This window comes from Hemibagrus wyckioides, linkage group LG16 (genome assembly GCF_019097595.1).
Source record: "Hemibagrus wyckioides isolate EC202008001 linkage group LG16, SWU_Hwy_1.0, whole genome shotgun sequence".
In the NCBI taxonomy this organism is placed as follows: Eukaryota; Metazoa; Chordata; class Actinopteri; order Siluriformes; family Bagridae; genus Hemibagrus; species Hemibagrus wyckioides.
The window spans coordinates 12,226,525-12,252,263 of NC_080725.1; the positions used below are offsets into that span (position 1 = coordinate 12,226,525).

At 41.8% G+C, this 25,739-nt stretch overlaps 1 protein-coding gene across 4 annotated transcripts; it reads left to right on the plus strand.

Annotated features, from left to right (window-relative positions):
• The first annotated feature begins 2,474 nt into the window (after positions 1-2,474).
• On the plus strand, positions 2,475-24,789 carry vezf1a (vascular endothelial zinc finger 1a). Of its 4 annotated transcripts, none has more exons than XM_058412337.1 (7): positions 2,475-2,608; positions 13,348-14,123; positions 16,389-16,458; positions 17,096-17,261; positions 18,656-18,691; positions 20,640-20,675; positions 21,197-24,789. In XM_058412337.1, exons 1-7 carry the CDS (start codon positions 2,576-2,578, stop codon positions 21,568-21,570), a joined length of 1,491 nt encoding a protein of 496 aa, XP_058268320.1. In that variant the 5' UTR covers positions 2,475-2,575; the 3' UTR covers positions 21,571-24,789. The 4 variants fall into 4 exon arrangements, with proteins under 4 accessions (XP_058268320.1, XP_058268322.1, XP_058268323.1 ...); XM_058412338.1 differs by having other exon boundaries at positions 2,516-2,608; positions 13,351-14,123; XM_058412339.1 differs by lacking the exon at positions 18,656-18,691.
• Positions 24,790-25,739: the final 950 nt, after the last annotated feature.

Here is a 25,739-nt window from a genome sequence, read left to right on the forward strand (position 1 = left end):
CTAGTAGCGAGAACACACTTCAGAAGGGGTTTAATTGCAGGTAGGACGCACTGGGTGCTCGAACCCCTGCTGGCCGCTTTATTTGCTCCTTGGTGTAAATGACCGGCACGTAATAAAAACTGTTGAACACTTTTGTAACTTTCTCTCTCTCATATAGAAGTAATTACCCCGTTCCCTCAGTCAGTGATATTGCCTAAATAAATAAGCCGAATCACCTCTCGTATAATTTAAAATAGTCATATAAATAGAAACCAATCAGAAACACTTTTTCCTTGAATTAATAATGATATCTTTTTTTCTTTACATAATTAATCAATGAGCTTAACCAAGAGTTGCCTTAAAATAATAAACACTACTTGGTCAGATATGCAATCCTACACTCCTATAAAACAAGCTTCTTTAAGGATTTTTCAAATGGTCCTTTATACAATCAAGTGTTTACAGCTTCCTACAAAAGTTCCAGCTTGGAACCCACAGACGAACAGCTAAACACTCATATAATTACACTATACGAGTGTTAGAGCATTTATTAAAGGGAATTCAACACGTCTGAAATTAAAAGCTTTTTAAAACGTTGCTAAACCTTAATATTTAAGGAGAAAGACTTTCATTGGTTGCTTTTTCTTCGTGTGCCCTAAAAGACTTCTAGTTTCCCAAGCATCTAGCAAAACGTATTTGTATAAGACATGTTTGTGTCCACTGCATGATTTTGCGCCTACATTTACTCTGCTTCACGTGCCTTCAATAGTTTCTCTAATTGGGAGATGCATTATGTTGACTAAACATACATTTAACATAATACATTTAAATAAAACGCATTTAATTTAATGTAAACTTTAGGGCACAGTGCAGTTCTACTTTCCACCAATGTCTCCAGATGGTCATACTGGTGGAAAGTGTGCTACTGTTGGATTATGTTCATTAGTATGTGCACAGCGCCCTCTACTGACATAATTTATAGTGCGCAAGACCAACTATTGAGGGGGAAAAAGTGCACCAGGCTTCATGATGGTCACCATCATAGGTTTTAAATCTTATCTGCACAGGGCCAGTGTGGCTACAGGTTTTCATTACAACCAAATTGGAGGAAATTTGATATATGAGACGAAGGTGATCAGGTTTGGCTCCTGCTTAGTTGGAATGAAAACCTGCAGGCACACTAGACCTTTGTGAACAATAATGAAGATTGATTTATGACTGAATATAATAATCAAATATAAACGTGAAAGACATATTAATGATGTATCACCCATTTTTCACATTCATAGAAGTCACTATTTGTGAAATTCACACTTTCACCTTAGAAACAAATAAATTATAGTTATGGGTGTGAATGTTGAAAGAGATTTATTCTGTTTTCATTGTATTTTATCCATGGCAAGCTGATGGTGATAAGATTCACCTGTACCTGCCCATGAATGCCAAAGGTTTTAGTGTATTTAAGTGGTACGGCAGGCAGCATTGCTACCTAACAGCTCCAGGTGTCTGGTTTTATCCTGAGTTCACTGTTCCTCCGGTTTCTTCCTAGCTCCCAAAAACATGTCGGTGGATTGGCTATAATACACTGCTCTTAGGTTTATTTGAGTGTGAATGTGTGCATGATCTGGAGTCCAATCCTGGGAGTATTCTCCCACTTTACACCCAGTGTTTCCAGGATAAGCTCTAGATCCACTGCATCCCTGACAAGGATAAAGTGGTTACTCAAAGTGAGTGGGAGTGTGTTTTTATAAGCACGCATTTCATTTCCAGATGCTCTGTTCCCAAGGTAGGATTGATTTTCCAGATATTATGTTTTCCTGTTCAGGCTGTGTTAGAGAACTAAACATGGGACTGTCTGAAAAAAAAAAAAAACCCATCAGCTTTAACCCTTAGTGTCTTAAGTCTGCATTAATATTATAACTGAATGCATACTTTTACCAAAATATTTTTCAAAATGTTTTAGACTTTTTGTTTGTTTGTTTCAGGTCTGTAAAGATGTGCCCATTAATTCTTTTTCTCTCCCTTTTTTCCCCAGACTTTCCATACCTGCACAAGAACTTTGGACAGAAAAGTGAGAGACTGATAAGTGCACATGAAGTAAAGGGGACTTTCACTCGCTTGAATTTCTGTAAATTTAATTCTGTAAAGTCCACGACCTTGATTTTACGAAGCAAAAGACAAGGTGAGAAATGAGAACTCATCACGTTCATAATCAGCGGTCTCGCGCCAGCGCCGTGCAATGGATCAACTTCTTGCCTTTTTTTTCCCCTAACGTCCCAGAAAAGTATAACGCACTGTGTGAAAGGGGGTGTCTCGAAGGAATCAAGGCCAATCCTCTATCACAACAGACTCATTTATATACATTTAAAACAATTTTTGTTATAACATAACAACTGATACACAATGAATCCCTGTTTAGATATTTTTCACTAATGCCAAACTTTCGCTGCGTTCTAACCCCGAGCCCCCACCCCCCTCTTGTAATCTCTGAAATGGTTCGGCCCTGGGGTTACAGGAAGTTGTAGCAGCTGCCATGTTGAGCTGCTTTGTTGTAGATTTCTTGTAGGTTTTCCAGCAGATTTTTTAAAGTGTGGCAATGGAGCCGAGCTGGAGTACCTTCCTGTTTCAGGTAAGGAAACTCTGGGATGCTTTGGGAATGAAACAGATGGTTAAGCAGAGATTTAAGGCGCTAGCTTCCTGAGTTTAAGTTTGATTAGGAAAAGATAGATTTGAAGCAGAGCAATCCAAGCAAAACAATGGTGCATCAAATCCCGGGCTTCCAGCTGTGAGGACGGGCATGACGCTGGGAGAAAACCGCTTGCTTATTATTATTATTATTGTTGTTGTTGTTTTTAAAGATCTCGTTGTTGTTTTGCACTTTCTGGACAGGGCTTAGATGAGAAACGAAACGCGAATTCTGTGATCATAAGCGCATCCAAAGCAGCATGGATCTCAGACCTCGCCTCCTCGCTGGAGTTTTTTCCCCTCCGCTTGATTAGTTTTGTTAGATAAACATCAGACTTATTCATCAGAACTGCAGATATGTGGGTTATGAGTCGGGATCGGTGCACGGTAGAAATGTGATCTAACTGAGTTGGCGCAAATCAGACTGCTGAATGCAGACAAGTTGAGCGCTGGGAACTTTTCCCTCTATTCACTACAGAGCAAACCGCGGGATCCGGGATTTTAGGCGATGCTCAGGAAGCGGTGTTTTTTTTTTTTTTTTTTAAGGCCGTGTTTCTTTTAACCTTTTAAGGTTTTTTTATGGTTCCAGTTGGGTTTTGTAACCGTTAACTACTTATGAAGGCTTCACTTGTTTCCACTTATTGGTTTTGTTGGCTGGTGCGCGAGCCGATTCACCTGAGACTGAACACTGCTACTGTTGATTTATAAAGTTAGCTCTCTCTCATTTATTTAACCTCATAAGGCGCACTTGTTCATTGTCCACGGATTTGCCAGGCTCACGTGTTGAACCCTGGGTTTAAAAAAAGAAAAGAAAAGAAAGAAAAGTCCGCCAAATCGAGCTACAAGCTAGCACTATTGTTAACTATTTTGTTACAAATATACGTTTTTTTTTTTTTTGTGACGAACTAACTTGCATTTACTCTCTTATACTCACCCTTTCATACTAAACTTTTTATATCTTGTCTGTCGATTACTTTCACGCTCACATTGTAGTAAGAAGTGTGTATTTTAATCAGCTGTTTGCATTGTGATCGATTACCGTTATTCACAAAATGTCTCGTGAGCTGAACCTGTGTGGGTGTGTGTGTGTGGGGGGGTGGATTCACGTGCAACTCAGGATGTTTTTATTCAAAGAAATTACATTAAATACCAAATTTCATCAATTTATTTAATAAAAGTGTTCAAAGCATTCAACATTATTTAGGTTTGGCTTCTAGTTTAGCTTTGAAACGTAGTCGTTTTTCCCCATGTAGCGTTCTTCATGTATCATGTAACCTCAGTTCTCACCTTTATTACATTGTTTACTAACTGGTTGTTACAAGTGTGTGTTAACTAACAAGGTTTTGACCTTTTTTGTTTTCATGAACTCTGAAAAAGTCTCTGGATGATGTTTTCTCTCGCATTGTTTCTTAATTTTAGCTTTATTTTGAAGTTAAATGTAGGTTGTATGTAACGTGAGAGTGCGTATGCACTGTGGTCAAGCTAGCTACAAGCTAGTCCACTGTTAGCCAACTAGTTTGTTACTAGTATGCTAACAAACAAGGTTTTGGTGAAAATAAATCATGTTATTACCTCAAAAAAAAGCCAAAAAACATCTATAATGTTACTTAAAGTATTTACACAATAAATAAAACAGGTTTCAGCTAAATGTTGAGTTTTAGTTTTGTTTTTAGACACTCTTCAGAAGAAACTGTTTTCTCTAAATGTCTTTTGAGCTCAGATGGTAGTTTATTAAATTATGTAGAACTCTGTATAGCGTTTGGTATGTTTCTGTCTGGTTATTACTAATAATTTACAATGAAACTGTGTAACCATATTGTTCATATTTTATTAACATGTACGCTGAATATTTTATGAGAATCTGGGGAATGAATCATTTAAATTTGGGAAAAGCCAATGAAGGGTTTGATTATCTGATCCAAGACGTTGGTTCCACTCTCTGGTTACCCAGAAGAGGATGTGTTTCCTTTTGAGTCTGGTTCTTTTCATGGTTTCTTTGTCACGTTTTCTCGGAGTTTTTTTCTTTCCATTATCACCTCAAGCTTGTTCATCTACACGATTTCTTTCAAGGTGTTTTGTGAGGAAAGTCTGTTGTTAAAAGCACAATTCTAACAGTTTATTGAAGTGTTTAGCAATTATGTGTCACAGATGTTCCACAACATTAAAAAATACACTTTTATCTTTAACACATAACTTGTAAGAATTAGGAAAGTGCTGTGAAGAAAAAGGAACAAAACACACATCAGGACATTTTGTTCTAGGAGAATAATCAACTTTGGAGCCATAACGATAACAATGCTGTCTTTTTCGGGCCTCGCCACATTGATTTATTTTAAAAGCACTACTCTAATGTGTTATGATGTGCTGCTGTTGTCTTATTTTCCAGAAGCTTAAAATAATACCTTGACCTGATTTTCTGTTGTTGTGCTCAGGAAAATCTATTAGAACCAATCCAGCTTTTCTTATCACAATATATGATCTGGTCTTGAGTCTGGAGTTGGTGATGCACAGGAATAGAATTTTCCAAAGATGCTTTAAGGATCCCTGCCAAGACTGACTCACAGGGTACTTACTGTCCTTGATCCAGTTACTTTAGGAAAGCACGTTAGGAAATCGAGCCCTGTTACGTGCCTGGTGTTTTCAGCTCTTACCATGTGTGAAGTGAAGAGGAAGCAAAGCTGTTAGTTGGGGTCGTGTCACTGATTACTTTACCTTTGGCCCTTGGAATCAGTTGCCTGTGATTTCAGTTTGATGGTACTGCATGTATCTTTTTGCATTATACTGGAGAAATTCCAGGCTTACTTTACGCAAGTGGCCAAGTCAGTTGGTACAGAGTACCCATAATGCAATGGAATAAAAAGCATGGGATTATATACATTTTATACTGAATTATATTTATTTCTTCCCCTCTTGTTTCATCTTCACCTTGTTGGATGTCCACTACGATGAACCTGAAGCAGTTTAATCTCTGCTATGTAGCACATGCCTGTACGTGTGTGCATGCTTTTTCTTCTTAATATTATATTCCCTCATGCATGCTCTCCCTCATGCACACTTTGAACAGTGGATCTGATTATTGAAGTTCAAATGCATATCCTGAGGCCATGCTTCTTATTTAGCTCCTCTCGGCTTTGAAGTAGACGCTGTAATCGAGGCTGGTTTGCTCTACTGTATCCACCGCCATGCTGAGGAAGTGCAGCTGGCACCTGCTAATTAGCACATGGCGATTTTTGGTTGGTGGCAAACTCTGTTTCGGGTTGCCGCTCCAACCAAATTCAGGATTAAGCAACCGTAGAGGTTCGTCTCTTCCCGGGAGCTGAGAGGCGTTGTGATGAGGCTGCGTTTGGAGTCTACCATGAGAGAACGTGGCTGCGTTTGGAGTCCCTCTGTGGGAATGAAAGTTCAGGGGTTAATGCTACAGTGCACACTGACTTCAGCAGAAGCTGCTGTCATGATTTCTCGTTAGGGTGACGGATGTGTAATTCATTGACTTCTGTGGAAGTTATAAAGAAGATAAGAAGAGTTTATATATTTCAAGGCCAAGCTCGCCAACTTTCAAGAGATCACAACAGTGCATGTTTGGTGTGGTGATGGATCACAACATGATATTGTGATAAACCACATCAGATTTTAGATATCATTTCCAAGTGCTTTCTAGGCTACTAAAGATTCAGGAATGATGTATGTGTTTGTACCGTCTCAGTACATTTCCTGCTACTTGAAAAGGAACTTGTGATCAGTAGATGATGAACAGTGCATTGGTGCACATCTGGAGTTTTCTGGAGAAGAGTAGAGGAGAATGAGAGTAAGTGGGAAAGAGGGAGAGCGAGGGAATGAATTTCATTTGGTGGCCCTTTCATGTGAACGGTGGTGTGCGACAGGCATTGTGCGACTGCTGAGAGAGTGGAAGTACATGTAATCCCTTTATTACTCAGCTGAAGTGAAGCGAGGAGGGAGAGCTGAGCTGGCCCGGTTAGCGTGACAATCCCAGAACTACCAGCATCATGTGATTCATGCTTTTCTCTCTCTTGCTCTCGTGCTGTGTTCTCGGGTTCTATAGTAACATCTCGCACAGGAATGTATATGATGGATGCTTCATGAAAACGGGATTTTTGTGAGGCGTCTCGTGGTCATCAGTCGTTTTGTTTTGTTAACCTGAAATAAGAAAAAGAAAGCCTGTTAAGGGAACGGCATTTTATGTAAGTGATGATAACTAACCTGTTTCACGGACGTTCCACAGCTTTAAAAGTAAGCATGAACGGATAACACGTGTCAGCCAATGCAACAGCGTCTGCTTGCTATTTTGCTAGCTGTCTTATAGCTACCCCTAGTGATACAAGAGACACCTTAAGGCAGTATTTTTGTTGTCCCCCCGATGTGAATAAAATCCACCAGATAGAAAGCTCCTTCAATGAAGGGGAAAGGACGCCTTACTTGCTTTTGATAGTGCTTAACTTTACATTATCTTAATTTTAGCTTTGGTGTGCGAGATGCCAAGAAATGGAGCTGCTCTCATTTCTATCCACCACTAAATTTGCCTGCTAAGGATTTTCTTGTTAGCGGTATTAGCACCCCTGGCTCTTTTCTGGGGAATGATAAACGGCTCGGACGCACCTGTTTTTCAGTCGTCTTGTGGCTTGGATGCTTTCCATCACCCCCTGATCTTTACACACCTGCATTTCCTTCTCCACTTCTATCCACTGTAGGATGTCACTCAGGCATCAGAGCAATGAGGCGAGAACGTGCACAATCTTGTTTTCTGAGAAGAATATGGCCTTTGATAGAACGCATGAAAAAGCCGCTGGTCGCAGGCCAGCTTTAGTCACTGGGAAGGAAGGAGCCGATTAATGAGTCAGACTACAAAATAACATTTATTCAAGATGAGCTCATGCGGGGTAAAACTACACGGAACTGTGAGAAAGTTGCTACAAATCAAACTTGCTGTGTTAATAGGCAGATTGTACAGTCTGCTCTCCTTCACCCAGAAGGCTGCTTTTGTCGAGTGTAACCCCCCCTTTCCTCCATTCCGCATTTCTCTTGTTTCCTTTCAAATTCAAATTTGCACAAGTTTTGCTCAAAAATGAATTAGCATGTGCTGCAGCGTTCAGACTAGCCCCTATTGTCAAGTAGCAGCTTTTATTAAAAAAAAAAAAAAATCCTGCTGCTTCTTGAGCTCAGCTCCCTCTAGAACGTTATTTACGTTGGAGTGACCTCAGCCTTCAGATCTGATTTGGATCAAATCTGTCAGAGCGGCGTGAAGGCGAAGTGGGCTGCAGTCGTTGCAACTCTGTCTGCAACACACACACACACACACACATCTGATATGATGTGCATAACATTTTTCCGACATGGGAAAGTCATGACTGAGGGATTTGCACATTCCGTTTTCTCTCCATCACTGGCTAGTTTTTCTTTAAGCTAGCTTCATATACTAGCTTCAATAAACGACTTTATTTATAGCTGTTATAACCTTTGCATTAACAGGCAACAAATTGCTTGGATGTTACACAAGTGTATGTGACTCTACATGGATTTAAAAAAATAATAATTGTTGTCATAAAACACTTTGGGATGTTCTGTTATAGGAAAATAATCAGATATTGGTTTGTAACCGCGACTCTACACAACACACTGCTGATTTATTATTATCATTTTTTTTGTTTTTACTGTAACTGCATGCCCCATTATATTTCTTATATTTCTTAAGCGGCTGGGAAAGGAAATCTGGACAGTTTTTCATCATCATCATCCAGTAGTCACTTTTCGTGCTGCAGAGTCGGTTTGCTTCTCAAGCTTATTGATATAAAGTAAAACTCTGCAGTAGCCTGATATTGCCCGGGCAGGTGTAGAGACAGTAGGGTGGTTTGGGGTGATGATTCTCTTCTCACCCCCTCCTTTCTCTTCACCGCACTATACACACTATAGACACACTAAACACAAGTTCCCAGGTTCCCCTGCATCTGTGAGCCAGGCTTCGGCGTCTCACCGAGGGGTGTGTATGGAGAAATGCAGCGCCTCTGACCATGAATAGAGGAACCAAATCAGCGGAGACTCTCATACAAAGACCTCCCGCCGGGCCCTGAGTGCATCACTGCGCGGATTTGGGGGGGAAAGCAACAATGGAGCAGATGAAATAAGGAGGAGAATGTTAGGGGAATTCATTTTTCTTCTCTTTCTCTGTCGTCTTTTCTCTCCCCCCACCCTTTTCCTCCGTCGCCGTCTCTGTCGGATGGATGGCTGAACCCGAATGCTAAGGGTCAGGTGTTTAACCCTAGGCTTTGGCGCTTGCGGAAGAGAGTGTGCGTCTTAATTGCAGTACTCGGTTTTCCCAGAGTCCTCTGATGTAACCCCTATATACTATATACTTAACACTGTTTATAGTTGTTTATGATGATATTCAGTTCATAATAATCTTATTTTAGGTGGGGGAGAAAATCATGTTCCTATTTAGGGAGGACAGATTTACTGTTCCTGACATTTGGAAAGCAACCCTTCCCATTTTAAAGGAAAATGACAGATGTCCTTTTCAGAGAAAACGCTCTCATAATTATTTTGATCAGACTTTGATTTGTATTTTCAAACTTATTTTCACTTATTTGTTATGTTTTGTTATGGCCTGCATGTCTCCAGAATAAAATTAAGATTGTTTGTTTATTGCGTCTGAGAGGCCGTTATCCAGCGGCTGCGGCCATAATGCCGATTAAGAAGCGATTGTTACCGTGGCTGGACCCTGATGTGCGCTGGTCCTGGCTCATTTGGGATGCTCCATTGAACAACAATAGCGCAAGGAGCTCAGCGCTCGCTCCCTCCGGCGCCGTCCCCTCCCCACTATTGTCCCGACGCGTCGTCTGCAGTCATAATAATTATTATAATTATTCCTTTTATTTACATAGCGCTTTTCTCACACTCGAGCTTGCGTTACAGTTACAGGGGAAAAACAGTCAAGAAGGCTAATACGACATGATTATAGCTTCCAGAGATGAAGGTAGCTTTTCAAGGTAGGTTCTCTGCTGGGTGTCAAAAGAGGACGTGAAATCTGGCGGGAACACAAAAGTACCGTAGCAACACGACTGCAGCTAGAATATTACACCCAACATTCAACATGTGTCTGGCTTATACACTCTTTTGGATTTGTTTAACAAGCTGGAAGGATCAGTTAGAGAGCAGGATATGTTTGAATACATCGTGAGGGATGCTAGCTAGCTAACTCATTTCTGACTTAGCAAAATGCTGCTAGTTAGAAGTAAAATCACATCACCGCTAACCATGAGCTAGATTGTGAGTTAGCAAAGATTGGCCCAATCGTCATTGTTGTAAATAAATTCCAGACATCAGATGTGCAGCGTACGAATATGAACCTTGCATCATAGCGCGGCCGTGACACACTCGTTTTCCTACGCATCTATTGATTCTACTTCAAATTACTTGGTTTATATCTTATCATGTCAGCACCTTCGCAGGAAATTGTAATAACGAACTTACTTAAACGTGTGTTATTATAAACAAATTAGTAAACATGTATTTGTTTCTATGTATTGTGGTGTTTTCTGTATGGTGACCTGTGGAAGGAGTCTCCAGTGTCAGCGCCATAACCCGGTTTGTGTTTTGACCGTTTTATAGCTACTACAGAATAAAAGCTAGCCAGAAGTAACTCGAAAAGAATAAAAGCTGCTTGAGTTGGTAGATTGTTGTGGTATAATCACTTCTGGATGAACACAGGTTAAACGCTTCAGGATGTGTGATGGAGTGTGAGCAGTAAGTTTGTTTCGTGTTATTTTTCCTATGACAGCACATCTCCAGATGCTTTCGTTCCTTACATGCAGTACGTAGATGACATGATGAGAGCCATAATGTGGTAACGGGACCATTAAACTCTCCCAAATGTGCTATTGTGGTCTGTGAGCGTCCTGACCAATCTCACACACTGCACTCTGGTTGTTTGGATGATTCATGTCATTTACGTGATCCTTCCCACAGAATCTTGGTCAAAACTTTCATGAACAGATTTTGAGTATGATGAACGTCATGGTTTCAGTGTCCTGGAGTCGTTATGGCATCTCCTTTAGTCCCAGCCTGTGGGTTATTATAAGCGACAGCCTGTGTGTTCTGGGTTTAAGTTCGCATCTTGCATTGAAGAGGAATGTATGCTGTGGCTGTGGCCTGTGGTTCTCCGATGTCGGCCTCACACAGGTTTTCCCCTTGGCCATGTAATCAGAAGCATGCTGCAGGCCACACAGTGACCGGGGCAGTGCTCTGATGGACATTCCTTCCCCCCTCTCTTTCACTGCTACCATAAACAAACCTCTCCACTTTTGGGTCAAAAGGGCCTTGGCCTTAATTTCCTCCAGCCACAGATCTTTTCCTCCCCCAGCACCCGAGGGCGGATCACTTGCTCCGAAGTGTCTCACCTCAGTCTCGGCGTTTTAGCTCTGAACTCATTCTCGCCAGAGGCAGTCTTGGCTCCAAGCCTCGCTCCACATGAGTCGGCTAGTTTTGAGGTCACATGACCTGCCGCGGCATTATAGCAGGATGGATCTGTTTACGCTGGACGGATTTAGAAGCCCCAGTGGCACCGGGTTGTTTTCGAGACGTCCGGATTTAGGGGTTTTGTTTTTGCCCCTCACCCATCGGGTTTTCTGCTTACCCTATCTGCTGTGGTCGCTTCGCGGTTCCTCACAGCGTTTCATTTAAGCAGTCTGGTGATTCACCCAACCGCTTGAGTCAGTCCTGAGAATTTCCAGACTTTATCCAAAATCTGTCACATCTGTGTTTGTGCAACTGACCTGAATAGAGAGATCTTTAAAGGTTCTCTGAGTTAAAGGACTGTCCTTGTTAATAAAGACTTTTCGCTCATTGTCTCATCTTGTATATGAATGTTACCGGAATGCGGCTGGGATGAGTCACCCGCTATTTTTTTTTTCCCGCCGTCTCGCTTGTTCTCTCGCTTGCTCATTCACTCTTTCGCTCACTTTCTCCTTTACTCATTCACACTCTCTCCCTCACATCGAGCTGCGATCCAGCAGGTGGGAAGCAGACAGAGCGGCTTGTATTTAATCTCTAAAGGCTCTCTCTCTCTCTTTCTCTCTCTCGCTCTCTCTCTCTGGCTCATTCACTCTTGCTCACTCGCTCATTCACACACTTTCCCTCCGGCTGGTCCGCTCTGCCCGTTTCCCACCTTTGAGAATTGCTGCTCAGAGCCGCGTGTGTTTAATCTCCGATCGCTTTTCAGCCACAATAGACCACATCGTGCCATTCTCCACTGTGCTTTATTTAAAGACTCGCTTCACACAAAACACACAAAATGGGAAGAGAGATCAGGTAGGCAACAACCTACACAATATGACAAGAGTTTACAATCATGTCTCAAAGCATAATGGGTACTGGGTGAATCCACTGATGATGCTTTGTCATTAAAATGGATGTTGTGCCACTGAACTCCTTTATGTCTGCTCTTTCTTGGCAAATGTTGGAAAATGTAAAGCATCACCGAAATTTTTACAATATCATCCACCACTGAGACAGCTTTATTATTATTATTATTATTATTTATTATTATTATTATTATTATTATTATTATTATTACATTTAATTTTGACCCATAATCCACATAGCTCCATCATTAAAACCAGATCAAAGAGTACGTTTCCCTTTAAATTCTCAAATTTGTAAGCTAGTAGAAATGACATGCTTTTTAGTGTCCAAAACGAACTTCTTTAAATGATAAGTGACAAATTAATGAGACCTGAGCCAACAAAACCACCCTCCGTGCACGTTGTGGTATATCCCACACAGGCCTGGAATTGTCCCATTGCACTGAACATCATTCTTCCAAGAAGATTTTTTTCCTCAGACTTTAATGGAGAGCGCTTTCAAACCGTATCTCCAAAATCTCTCATAGCTCTATCGTCTCCTAGCTGTTCACTTGTTTTGTGAGCTGATTACTGAAAACATGATTTGAATCAAAGCATTCAGCGATACCCTCGTGGGCGGGATCATCCCGTAATAGACCACACCGACCAGGATAGAACCGTTTTCCTGTTGGTTAAAGTTGATCAGAGAGAGGGACTTTGTATTGATATGACTTCAGGGTAAAACGGCACCCGACCTTTTCCTGAACACACACACCGCGTCAGCAGCATTTAAAGTTTGTCACCTGCGAGAGGCCATGTTTAGTCTGCGCTCGTCAGCCGAGCCAATCCTGAAACATAAACCAGGCGTGATTCATTTCCTGTCTGGCTACTTGGTCTCAGTCATCTTCTGTGTGTGTTTGTGTGTGTGTGTGTGTGTGTGTGGCTGATTACCAAACAGAATGAGGCTTTTGTAAGAGGAAGTCACCATGAGCAGTACCTAAGTACTGAGCATCTTATTATGCCCTGAATAATATGCATGCGGGGAAACCCGGGGTTCACGTTTTCCTCACTGCTCTTTAAAGTTCCTGCCATCATTTCCCCTTCTGTCAGCATGTTCTGCTACTCTTCAGCTTCTCACTGCACTGATGACTCATTTCCTTTCAGAAATGTCCAGGACGTGGCTCATGTAGTTTTATTAGGAATGTGCCAAACATCTGAGCTTGCTAATAATGTATTTAAAACAAATGTATTTTGTTCATATTAACTGGGTGGAAAAAAAACAGTTGCACACTGGCAGTATTTATATTAAAACCCTTCTGTGTCTTGCCTCCAGCAGGCCAATGATGCCCTGCACCACCAGCATCAGGTGGGCCCAAACAGCCTGCTGCCGCTGCTTAACGCCGGCACCGAGCCGCAGGACCAGAAGCCCATCATGCCCATCCAGCTGGATCAGAAGCCCCCAGTGAGCTCCGCTGACCTCCTGAAGGACAGCATGGGCAGCGTGACGGGCGCTGGAGGAGGAGGGGGAGGAGGGGGCCACGGTGGTGGAGGAGGAGGCATAGGAGCACCGATGCCCATAATAAAGAAAGAACCCAAAAGCAAAACGCCGTTCATCTGCGGTTACTGCAACAAGGCCTTCCGAGATAGCTACCACTTGCGACGGCACGAGTCGTGTCACACCGGGGTCAAGATGGTGTCGCGACCTAAAAAGACAGCACAGACCACGGCGCCCACCATGGTGCCACTGCTCTCAAGCATGACACGAGAAAACAACGCTAACCCCTCCTACATCCTCACTACAGCCGCCACGTCGGCCTCGGGGGTCATGGTGCCGACCTCCACGGTTGCTGGGTGCCAGCCGAGCGCGCCCAAAAAGCCAGCCAAGCCTGTGAAGAAGAACCACGGGTGCGAGATGTGCGGCAAGGCCTTCCGTGATGTCTACCACCTGAACAGGCACAAGCTGTCTCACTCGGACGAGAAGCCGTTCGAGTGCCCGATCTGCCAGCAGCGATTCAAGAGGAAAGACCGCATGACCTATCACGTGCGCTCGCATGATGGCGGCGTGCACAAGCCCTACGTCTGCTCCGTTTGTGGGAAGGGCTTCTCCAGGTATGTCATCCAAGTCTCTAAAAACTAGACATAACATAGTGATTTAAAAACTTGTAGTAAAGCAGAAATTTATGATAAACAATATCGAAACCGCTTAGAGACTCGGCCATCATCGTTATGTTTTGATAGAATGCTGGGTTTTTTATTTATTTATTTTTTTTTTTAACTTTTCACAAGCGAATGTCACAAGATTAATAGTGAAAAAATTAGAAGGAAAGACAGAGAACAGAGACAATTTTATCGTTATTATAATATGTTAATTGTCCTTCAGGTTCCAGAAAGTTCTCTGTTGTTAGCTCCATAGCTTTCAGATTATTCTTCCTGTTTAGTTTGCTACAGTTCAGGATATTATCTATCAAGCTAGCTAGCTTTCAGAATATTCTTTGTTGTTAACTACATATCTTTGTCACTTTTTGGCTAGCTTAGGAAATCTTATCAGCTAGCTAGCCATCAGATTTATCATCAGGTTATCTGAATATCTATTGATTAATAGCTAATTGGCTTGATACTGTGATTGTTTACTGTCTACTGCTAATTAATTGCTTCATAAGAAACTAGCACAAGATATATTCCTATAAGTCCAGACTGAGTTTAAAATAATTACAACAATTTATCAAAAACTGTTATCTGTTCTCACTCGCTCAGGCACATGGGAGTTTGTTAGCTAGCTAGCTAGTCTGGTTTTGGTATCTTGCTAGCTCTGCTTTGTTTCTCACTTGTGTTATCAAGCTAGCAGCTTAATCCCAAAAATAGATTTTTCTCTCGTTTTGTTTTTGCTCTTGGTGTAAGGGGACTGAGGTAATGTTGCTAACTGCCAGGCTACTATTAGGGTGAATAGCTAAATTCTTATCATTATTAGAATTAAAGTGAGATGTTTTACCTCAGAAATAAAAACAGGATTCTTCAGTTACAGGTTTTCTCTCAGTTAGTAGGTTAATCCTGGATATTTTACCTCAGAAATGTATTAATGAGGCACAGCGCCTGTATTTCCTCTCGTTTTATTATAGTTAATGAAGGCGGTTCTGAAAGCTACACTGATTTGATCGCTGTACTTTAACTAATTAAGACTAATTGGGTAACGTATAGAGTGTTAATTAAGTAAAACTTTTCAATGGAAGGAAAACATCTAAATGGTTTAAGGCTTGTTTAACGTAGCACTTTGAGTCTTCTTACTCTGTGTGTGTGTGTGTGTGTGTGTGTGTGTGTGTGTGTGTGTGTGATTTTTATGTTTGGTGGCCTAATCCGGCAGAACGGGATGATGTCAGTGGTTTTTAATACTCGGTTGTGAAATACGTGTACAAAGACGTAGCCTGCTCCACCATCTGCTCCTCCATATGACGTTAACATTGTCTAGCTCCCGCTGATTTATCTCTGCAGCCGGCTGATTTATAACCACAGTGAATAGTTGTGACTGGCTGCTTTTGTGCGCCTCAGCACGCGGCGGGCCCTACCATCACGGCTCGAGGGGGGGAGGGGGCCGAGGCTGGCTGCTTTGATTCCCCTAGATTCATTCAGCCTACCAATGCAGTCCCGAGAGATTTTGGAAAAGAAAAGGAGGGGGGTTTGTAATAAAAAACTCCGGTGACACATGAGTCTGGGATTTCCTCTTGCTCACCACCACCACAGTCCCTGTAGATGTGCGATTGTGGCTGCTTTAAGAGCGCGCTGCATCACTCCTCTATTTCCAGGCAGCGTGCGTCAGAACGGCTCCCTCCTCGTCCCGTTCCAGCTCACGGCACTGCGTGACTAATAATCTGAGGATTAATTTCAGGGTGAGCAATGCGATTCGAGAAGAAAGGGAGCCATTTTTAGCACGCCAACTGTTCAGTAGCATTCAAACGCACCTCGTAGGACGTTTCGTTGCTGGCTCAGAAATCTTCACGATAATAGCAGCCCAGCAGGCCAGGGTCAGAGAGCAGCAACAGGAGGCTGTTTATATCTTTCTTTAGTTATTTAAGAGTATGTAGCACATAGACTAATAACGAGCGGCACTGGGGGGGAGGGACACCGATTCTGGTTCAGCGCATCCTTAAAGATCCCACTTAAATCCTCTCTTTTTCTGAATTGCAAACGTCATTTAAACACAACGATGTAATCATTAAAACCAAGCAAGTTTCAGATTTGCTTTAGTCATACGAGATGTTGAAGACCTCAGCTAGGATTTCACTAAACACTTACTGTAATAGATCTGTCCATTATATCTGATGACCTCATTGACTCCCTTCCTGTTTTTTCTTTTCGTTTCTTTTTTTTTTCCTTCCTCAGGCCTGATCATCTCAGCTGCCACGTCAAACATGTGCATTCCTCAGAGAGGCCGTTTAAATGCCAAGTAACGGTATGACCTCAGCATCATGTCAACATTCACACTAACTTTCTTTCTTCAAAGCTTGTGTCCTAGTTTTGGGGCTTTTCGAAAATGATTTGCGTGTCATTTTATATTATATCAGAATCAGAAAAGATCCATGCATACGTTTTACAGAAGGGTGGCGAAAACAGGGCTTTCTCATGCTTTTGGTGAGTGGGAGGCCTTTATTTTTTGCTCCAGTGCCTTACTCCATCAGTCCAGAGACGAGCAGCAGTGCAGATCAATACGAATTTCCTCCGAGTGAGCGCCTTTTTCCAATAGTGAAACTTTTTTAAAATCTTGATGGGTGTGGTCTCCTTCAAGATGACTCCACCCACATCCACAGGGCCTGAGTGCTCACTGAATGATTTGATGAGGATGAAAAAGTCATGAATTAGACATCGTGGCCTTCCCGAGGTTTCAGCCCATTTGAACAGATTTTGGGGTGATGTTTGCTACAGCTCCATCATCACAACACCAGCTGAAAAACCTCTTTAGCAATGCTGGTGTTTATCGAACCTGTACAGTAGTGTGCTTTACTTTATATAGAGATGGATAAACGTTAATAGCCATTAAGAGTGAAGATGAACCACGCTCCATTTTTAAGTAATGTTCTTCACGTCTTCAGGCCTGCACATCAGCCTTCGCCACCAAAGACAGACTGCGCTCTCACATGATCCGCCACGAGGGCAAGGTCACGTGTAACATCTGCGGCAAGATGCTCAGCGCCGCCTACATTACCAGCCACTTAAAGACGCACGGCCAGACCAACTTCAACAACTCCTGCAACAAAGGTATGTGTGCCGCCTTTTTCGCTAGTGTTGTAGCACATCTCAGAGTGTAAGAGCGATCGGGGCGGCTGATCAGTGGCAACTTGAGTACGGCTGCTGGGTCATATGACCATGCAATGCACTTTTATTAAACATAAACGTGGGTCATTGGATTGGTTTGTGCCACATCTTTATTTTTTTTAATTTATAGTGGAAGAAGTATCTCCTCCTCCTCCTCCTCCAACCCTTTTTTTTGTCTATAACACTACACACTCTGTCAATTTTTTACTCATGACAAAATAATTTTATATAATAATAATAAATAAATTAAATAATAATATTTTTTTTCTTCCTGATTGGGAGTGAAAGTTGTCAAAAATGATCACTGGATTTTTTTTTTTTTTTTTTAGTCATATGGCCTTTTAAATGAACTGATCAGCTGTCCTAATCTGAGGTAGTGAAATCTACTGCTACTAATCTTCACCTTCATCCTGACATAGCTTAGTTTCCATGTTCTTCCAGTTGTGTGTCTCCTAGAAAGTTTATTTTTTTTGGAGCTCTCTCGATCCTTTTCTCTCTCGGCTTGGCAGTGACCATCATGGGCTGTTTGGTGTCTCGATTAACCGCGTTAAACGTAGAGAGAGGTAGCCAAGCAAGCAAGTTTAAACCGTCCTGTGTTTAGGGAATAGATTATCTGAAGGGTTCTGTTCATTAGGGTACAGATGATGTACAGCGCTTTGTGAGATTTTATTCTCTCTCTCTCTCTCTCTCTCTCTCTCTCTCTCTCTCTCTCTCTGTTATGCTGTACACCAGTGTGTGTAGTTTAGTTTTCTTCTTTTATCCCATATCATATTAGTTCATTCTGTCTGTCCTCATTGTACCAAACCTGCATCTTTTGACTCTGCGGGTTGCTTTGAATCTTATAACAGAAATGTAGATATTCGTCTTAGTGATACGTGCTGGTGATGTGTTTCGATCTAGCTGGACACCAGGCCCGTGTTATACGCTCGCGTTGACTAAAATAGGACCTGCTCAGCAGCGTGTACAAGTTTAGCTGGCTATAAATCTCTAATCCACGTCCACCAGCCCGTCTTCTGGGATGCTACGGTAATTGGTTGTAGCAGTGGATCAGTGTGACTCATTCATAACAACCAGAAAACTTCCTATCATGCTATTCTTTATTTATTCCACACACATCGTTAGTTTCCAATTAGTGAGCGTTCGTATCTCGTCTCTACATCGCTAGCTGACTGAATGCATAGTGAGCCACTTTAAATAAAAAAGAGCCACTCCACCTCCGGGCCCAAGCCTGGCGGAGTGTGTGATGTGAGGTTGTGGAGTGGGACGTCACCGAGACTCCCAACCACAGGCGTGGCCACCTGGCCATCGTAACACTCTGTGTCTGTATTTCTGAATAGGAGACTGGCAGTGGAACTCCTCAGGGCTGCAAAAAGGTAAACATGGAGATTCCTATGATGATGATGATGATTATGATGATGATGATTTTTATTTGTATGACGTTATTTTTTTGGAGCTCTCTCGATCCTTTTCTCTCTCGGCTTGGCAGTGACCATCATGGCCTGTTTGGTATCTCGATTAACTGCATTAAACTCAGAGAGAGAGGTAGCCAAGCCGATTGTAGGCACAGGATCCGAGCTAGTGGCTGCTTATAGAACAGCATTCAAACTGGTGATAGTTATTTACACACATTTTTGTTGCATATGTAATGCAGTACTTTCGATTTTGTTTTGTTCAAGCAAGTTTAAACCGTCCTGAGGGAATAGATGATCTGAAGCGTTCTGATTATTAGGGTACAGATGATGTTGAAGATGAAGGAACATGATGTTGAAGATGAAAAGGCGTAACTGTAAACTGTAGCGTTTATTTAGAAACATTATTCAGGTCAGGTTTTGTCCATTTTAATTGACAGTAGCAAAATCCTCCACTTTGACCAAGGACAAAAATATGTTTTGGTTTGAAATATTAAATATTAGCTATGATCAGTCCCTGCATTTATGGAGTTTTGGGTTGGTTGGTTGGTTGATTGATTATTGTGGCCAAAAATGCTTGATTTTGCTACATAATTCTTTCCCCCCAAAAAAATTACAATTCAGCTGAATACATGTTATGACATCAGGTGAATCTTCTCTGCTCAGATCTCCAGAAAATCTGTGTCATTTTCAGTTATAACCTCATTCTTATACGTATAGTATTAGAAATTAATGTAACACCATCTGGGATAAATTTCTTTAGACACCTCTGAATATCCAGGAGGAGGAAGTGAACTAAATCTGCTGATAATGTGCTTCTGTGTTCATTCCTAACTCCATTTTTCTTCTCCTTTGGATTTGAGCGAAGGTTAAATTTATTTATTTACTTTAATTTAATCTTGCTGTGCTCATCAGCTGCGGAAAGTGAAACAGATTTCATAGCCAATTTAATGTTGGAGCTACTTTGTTGTCATGAAGACAGTTGAATTCTCGAGTCTGATTGGTCAGAACGTGTTGGTTAATTTACTATAACAGTAGCCCTGACAGCAGTGATGTTTTCTGTTGAAGGACTCTCCAGTGTCTGTAAGTCTTGAGGACAGAAGAGTTTGTTCTTCAAGTCTGGAGAGTGATGAGCTGAAGAGAGGCTGGTGATGAAACAACCTGCTGTTGCTCATGCAAGCAATAACAGGAAGTGACTTCATGAACAAGCGTTAAACAGACGTCTAAGAATAGCACCACAAAGCGCTTTGTGAGATTTTTCTCTCTCTCTCTCTCTCTGTTATGCTGTACACCAGTGTGTGTAGTTTAGTTTTCTTCTTTTATCCCATATCATATTAGTTCATTCTGTCTGTCCTCATTGTACCAAACCTGCATCTTTTGACTCTGCGGGTTGCTTTGAATCTTATAACAGAAATGTAGATATTCGTCTTAGTGATACGTGCTGGTGATGTGTTTCGATCTAGCTGGACACCAGGCCCGTGTTATACGCTCGCGTTGACTAAAATAGGACCTGCTCGGCAGCGTGTACAAGTTTAGCTGGCTATAAATCTCTAATCCACGTCCACCAGCCCGTCTTCCCGGATGCTACGTTAATTGGTTGTAGCACCAATGGTTGTAGTGGATCAGTGTGACTCGTTCATAACAACCAGAAAACTTCCTATCATGCTATTCTTTATTTATTCCACACACATCGTTAGTTTCCAATTAGTGAGCGTTCGTATCTCGTCTCTACATCGCTAGCTGACTGAATGCATAGTGAGCCACTTTAAATAAAAAAGAGCCACTCCACCTCCGGGCCCAAGCCTGGCGGAGTGTGTGATGTGAGGTTGTGGAGTGGGACGTCACCGAGACTCCCAACCACAGGCGTGGCCACCTGGCCATCGTAACACTCTGTGTCTGTATTTCTGAATAGGAGACTGGCAGTGGAACTCCTCAGGGCTGCAAAAAGGTAAACATGGAGATTCCTATGATGATGATGATGATGATGATGATGATTTTTATTTGTATAACGTTTCTCTCAAATCCAGGTTGACTTTGTTAATTACTCACACGCTACAGACACAGTAGATGGCAATTGAATTAAAAATAATAATAAGAGCTGGATTATCTGTAATATTATTATTTATCTAACACCATAGACATCACAGGGTCAGATGAAATGGTAAAGATGAAATGGTGGCTGATTATGTAGGGAGATTAATCTTACAAAGCACTTGTTCTTTTCACTGATTTGTTTTTTGGTAAATAAAATAAAACAATAAATTTTAATTGTAACAGAAAAATCACTACAAATTCCATTAACTGGCCATATTATTATTCTGAATTTAAAAAAAATAAAAATAAACCCACATTATTCAGACACGTCTCTATATGCAACACGGCATCTGATTTTATTTTTAATTAATAGGATTTTTAGGCGAAGTGATTGACGCACCCCATTGACGGTTCTTCTTGTTTTTGTTATTTCAGACAACACTGACGTGTGCCATTCGGGCTCAGTCACGCCCGTCACGGTGTCTGTGCCCGCCACTACGCCGATGAGCCGCGCCAACGCCAGCACGGCCGTGACCATCGGCGCTCAGATGAACCTGAGCACCACGGTAAACACGGTGAACATCACATCAGCGCCAGTGAGCCTGCAGCACCCGGTCACCATCACCGGCCCAGTGAACATCGCCTCGGTCAACATCCCAGCCACGGCGTCGCCCATGAACATCGCCCATCCGGTTGCCATCACCACGCCCATGCCCATGAACATCGCCGCGCCTCTCAACATCGCCATGCGGCCCATGGAGAGCATGCCCTTCCTCTCGCAGGTCCTGCCTTCCTCGCCGCCATGGTGAACCGCACCCCAGCTTCATTAACCTGATTCTCCCAACCAGCTGACTCCGCCCCCTTCCCTCAGCCAGCGAGTGTTTACTCTACTCTTGTGGCTCGGTCCTACAGCCACATCACAACAGCGCTGCAACCATGATGGAGTTTTATACCCAGTTTTTGTGAAGGATTTCTTACCTAGATTTGATTCATTCGAGATGAATATTTAGCGACACTGAGCACGCAGACCTCGCTGCAAGGTTTTTCAAAGACAAATGCAATAAGTGCTGATTTTTTTAAAAAATATATATATATATATTATTTTTTTTTCTTTCCCAGAACATTGGGATTTCTTTTTACATTGTTTAGCTGTAGCCTGCTAATCAGTATTTAATATTTTTGCGAGTTGTAAAGGGATAAAGGCTTTTTACTGAGTGAGAGGGAGGTGGTTGGTTTTTTTTAAATGTTTTACAGAGAAGGCTTGCTGATTTATCATTCAAGGTACGGAAACTGTATGTTATTGTACAGTTGCGTATGCTGGTGTTTGTGTTTTAACCGACTACAATTTTTTATTTTATTTTTTTGTTTTTTCCTTTCCTTCGGCGGTGGTGTTCCTGGCACTGACTCATGACTGTTATTTTTTTTCCTGCTCTGTTTATTAAGGATGGCTGGAGTGTGCTTTGTTTACTCGATCGTCAGCAGTTAGGATTCACTTTCTTTTTTCTTTTTTCTTTTTAATCAGGAACAGATAGAGTAAAGATTCTTGCACTGAAAGCATATCCCTCGTGTACAACACCAGTATTATCAAAGATCAAACATCGGGGAATCAGCCTGGACAGAACCGGGCCGGTTTGAGACTGGCGAAAGCTGCACCTCAAAAGTTCGAGTTCACTTTGATTTGGACTGAATTTCTGTCGAAAAACTAGTAGGTAGTGTTTTATACCATTGTTTTTAATCTTACCATGAACTTCATTTAGTTTTTTTTTCCCCTTTCTTTTAATAAGGGCCCTGTTAAGAGGAATTTTCTGCTCAGGAAACCCAGTAAACTACTTTTATATTTTATTTGAATAATAATATCCAGCATCCTGGACTTCTCATTTTGTAAATATTTATTTCTTCACACACCCTTTTTCCCTCATGATGATGGAGGGATAAACCAAGCAACTGATCTCACCGTCCATTTTTAATGGAACTCTTCCATCATGGTCCTTGATGAGAAATCAGACTCCTTGCCTTGCCTCATGCACATGTGCGATTTGAAGCGCGCCTTCATCGACTTTCCACCCTCTCGAGTGGCCACTTGCAGCGAAGGCAATGTCATTAAAGCTATTTCCTGTATGCTGGATTCCTAATGAACTACTGTGCTACTCGAACAAGCCAAGGTACTCGAGCCGACCTCTGAGTTTCCGAAGAAGACGCCGTATTAGCTGCTTGTGGCAGACAGCCAGCGCTTCCTCACTACACACTGCTTCAGAAACAAAGACGTGAACTTGCTTCAGTCAGTCGAATACATCTTGCTCTAAACATGTACTAGTTTTTAAAAATCAAGTCTTCCCAGCTACAGGGAAGCACCAACAACCAATCAGATTACAAGCTTTAAAAGCTGTGGGCAGAGCTTCTAATTCTAGTAATGAATTCCATCGTGTACAGATGGGCATATTGGCTACATTACTATGTGAATGTGGTACATTTAATTTTTTATTATTATTAAACGTTGGTCACGTTTCCAAACAACGCAATTGCAATTCGGATTCCCTCTAAAGTCCACGAGGTCACTTCACTAGCTGCATCGTCAACATGGTTGCTAGGCAACAAATGGTGATCATTTGTTACACATTGTTCCAAGAGTCATGACAGTCTTGTTCATGTAGTCGTTAGGTCTTTAGTTAGTTACTGGAGCACTCGATTGATGTGACGGACAGAGAAGACGTACGCGTGTGTGTAAAGGCGGGTTTCATCTCCACATTAAGTTCGCTGAGGCCTATAGGAATCTCCAAGTCTCCCGGATTGAAACAATGGCGATGGAGTTTCCATTAAAGGGAAGTCAACCAGGGCGTGTTTACAAACTGGACGTTAGTGAGAACAATTTTTTGTTTTTGGTTTTTTTTTGCTCTCAGTCAGATCATATTTTGATTCAGGAGACTGGCGACTCAAACATGCTTTATAGGAGACGAGTCCTGATCGCTGGGGACCACTACGAGGGTTTGGAGCCCTGCCAATGTGAGTCTAGGTACACTGTGTGAACCACTAACGGTGCACAGCTCTGTGTTAGTATTTTTTTTTTTTCTTTTCCATTTGAACTTATTTTGCAACTCGCTCCAGGACACTGAGTGTGGACTTGGTGCAGAGATGACACTAATTTAGGAGGTTTTTCTTTGTACGGTATTGATCAGTAGTTTCAGGCATGTGCCGAGAATCGGTTTTACGATAAAATGCAATAATCACATGCACAATATTCTCATCGTTCTCGTCGACATGTCACAACACCATCCGTTCACGAGCCTATATAAAGGCGGCGTCTTGTGGGTCAAGTTTACAAAAATTCAACAAAAGTTCTCTGCCTTAATCAGTCGCTGTAAACTGTAAGAAAGAAGAGTTTAGAGAAATGAAACAGCGGCACATGCCTGAGTGTAACCCTGAAGTGGAAACTGATATCAAAACGCAGGAGGAATTACATTCACACGTCAACCAAAAAATAAATAAATAAATTCACCACATGCAGGTGAGGGTTATTTTCTTAGTTCTCTTTGGTTTTTATTTTTTTGTATTATTTTATTATTATTATTATTATTATTATTATTATTATTATTATTATTTTTACAGATTTCATTTGTTGCCTCGTTTTTATTTGCCAAGTCCGCACCAGTTTTGAGGTCTTGAACTCTGAGTTGATGTGTGTATGAATGGAGTCGTTCTTGGCTCCTGCATGAGCTGAACACTTTGGGAAACCCCTGTGAAGAAGGCAGTTGAATGTATATCTTTGTACAAAACACGGTTTAGCTCTGAGGACGTGGTAGTTACCGTACAAATAGAGACGCGAGTGACGGAGACGCGAGATAACCTTTTATAAGAACCTTTTTATTAGAACATTAACAACAGTAATTTTTTTTTTTGTATATATATGAAGACTAGGCTTTCTGATTAGCAGAAAGAGGAAACATTCCTACATTTTTTTTAAATGTATGTTTGTCAGAAAGAGTTATGTAAACATGCCCAATGTTTTATGTGCCTTTTATTTGGGTTGTCTAAATAAAAGAAAAGGATAAAACATGATATTTGTGTGTGTGTCAGTGTCATTGTGGGGTCATTTAATGAGTCAGTCTTCCAGATAAAAGAATGTGAGAGAGGAATGCACCACTTCCAGCCGGATTATTCAGCATCAGCAGTCCAGTGGAAGGAACCTGGAGAACCCACAGCAAGCGCAACATTGTTGTAGAACCTGAATGCAACACAGACAGTAACCTGAGCTCAGGATCAAACCAGGAAGGTTCTACACCACTGAACGTCAGATAAAAGATCTGGTGAAAAAAAGACATCATCATTTTGGAGTAAGGGTGTACAAACTTCTGCACTCGACTGTTTTAAACCATCACACTATGCTAATGTTACATCCTTGGCTGGTTATATTAAAGAAGAGAAAGTGTGTGTAAATGAGGTTTCTGCTCGGTTCCTGTCGGTACCCCAGACGGCCATTTTGGCCATCCCGCCTGGATGAGGTGCTCTGAGTACTGACCTTTGATCTGAATTGCACCAGATATCTTGCTAATGTATTCCACATGGAGTAATCACAAGCCTAAAAGGTCATGGACATAACAGCGGAAATTCAATCCCCATAACGGTCAAAGCGATAGGACCAGGCAGTGGCACACCACCATGGACTAAAAACTAAGGTTAAGGGTTAAGGCAGTGGCTGGAAACAGAGTCTATTCTTTAATCTTTTATTCATAGGGCTCCATCTGGTGTCTCCATCTTCCCTTCCCCCACTGGATTTACCGGATTGGATCTAGAGGCTCAAGGTTTTTTTTTTTCCACATTACAATCCAAACATCTCTGAGAAAGCGGTTTGTAGCAGACAGAGTGTATGAACAAAGCCCTGTGTTCAACCTTCTTCCACACATGGTGGAAACTGTGACTAGATTGTATCGTCATCTACTACACCGACGTCAGTATATCATCACGTCATCCACACTTTTAATCA

Bases quoted from the DNA above. Each gene is read 5' to 3' on its own strand.
- vezf1a (XM_058412337.1), top strand. From the start codon at position 2,576: ATGGAGCCGAGCTGGAGTACCTTCCTGTTTCAG. The intron at 14,124-16,388 runs GTATGTCATCCA...TTCCTTCCTCAG, and splicing joins TGTGGGAAGGGCTTCTCCAG to GCCTGATCATCTCAGCTGCC. The intron at 18,692-20,639 runs GTAAACATGGAG...ATTTCTGAATAG, and splicing joins CTCCTCAGGGCTGCAAAAAG to GAGACTGGCAGTGGAACTCC.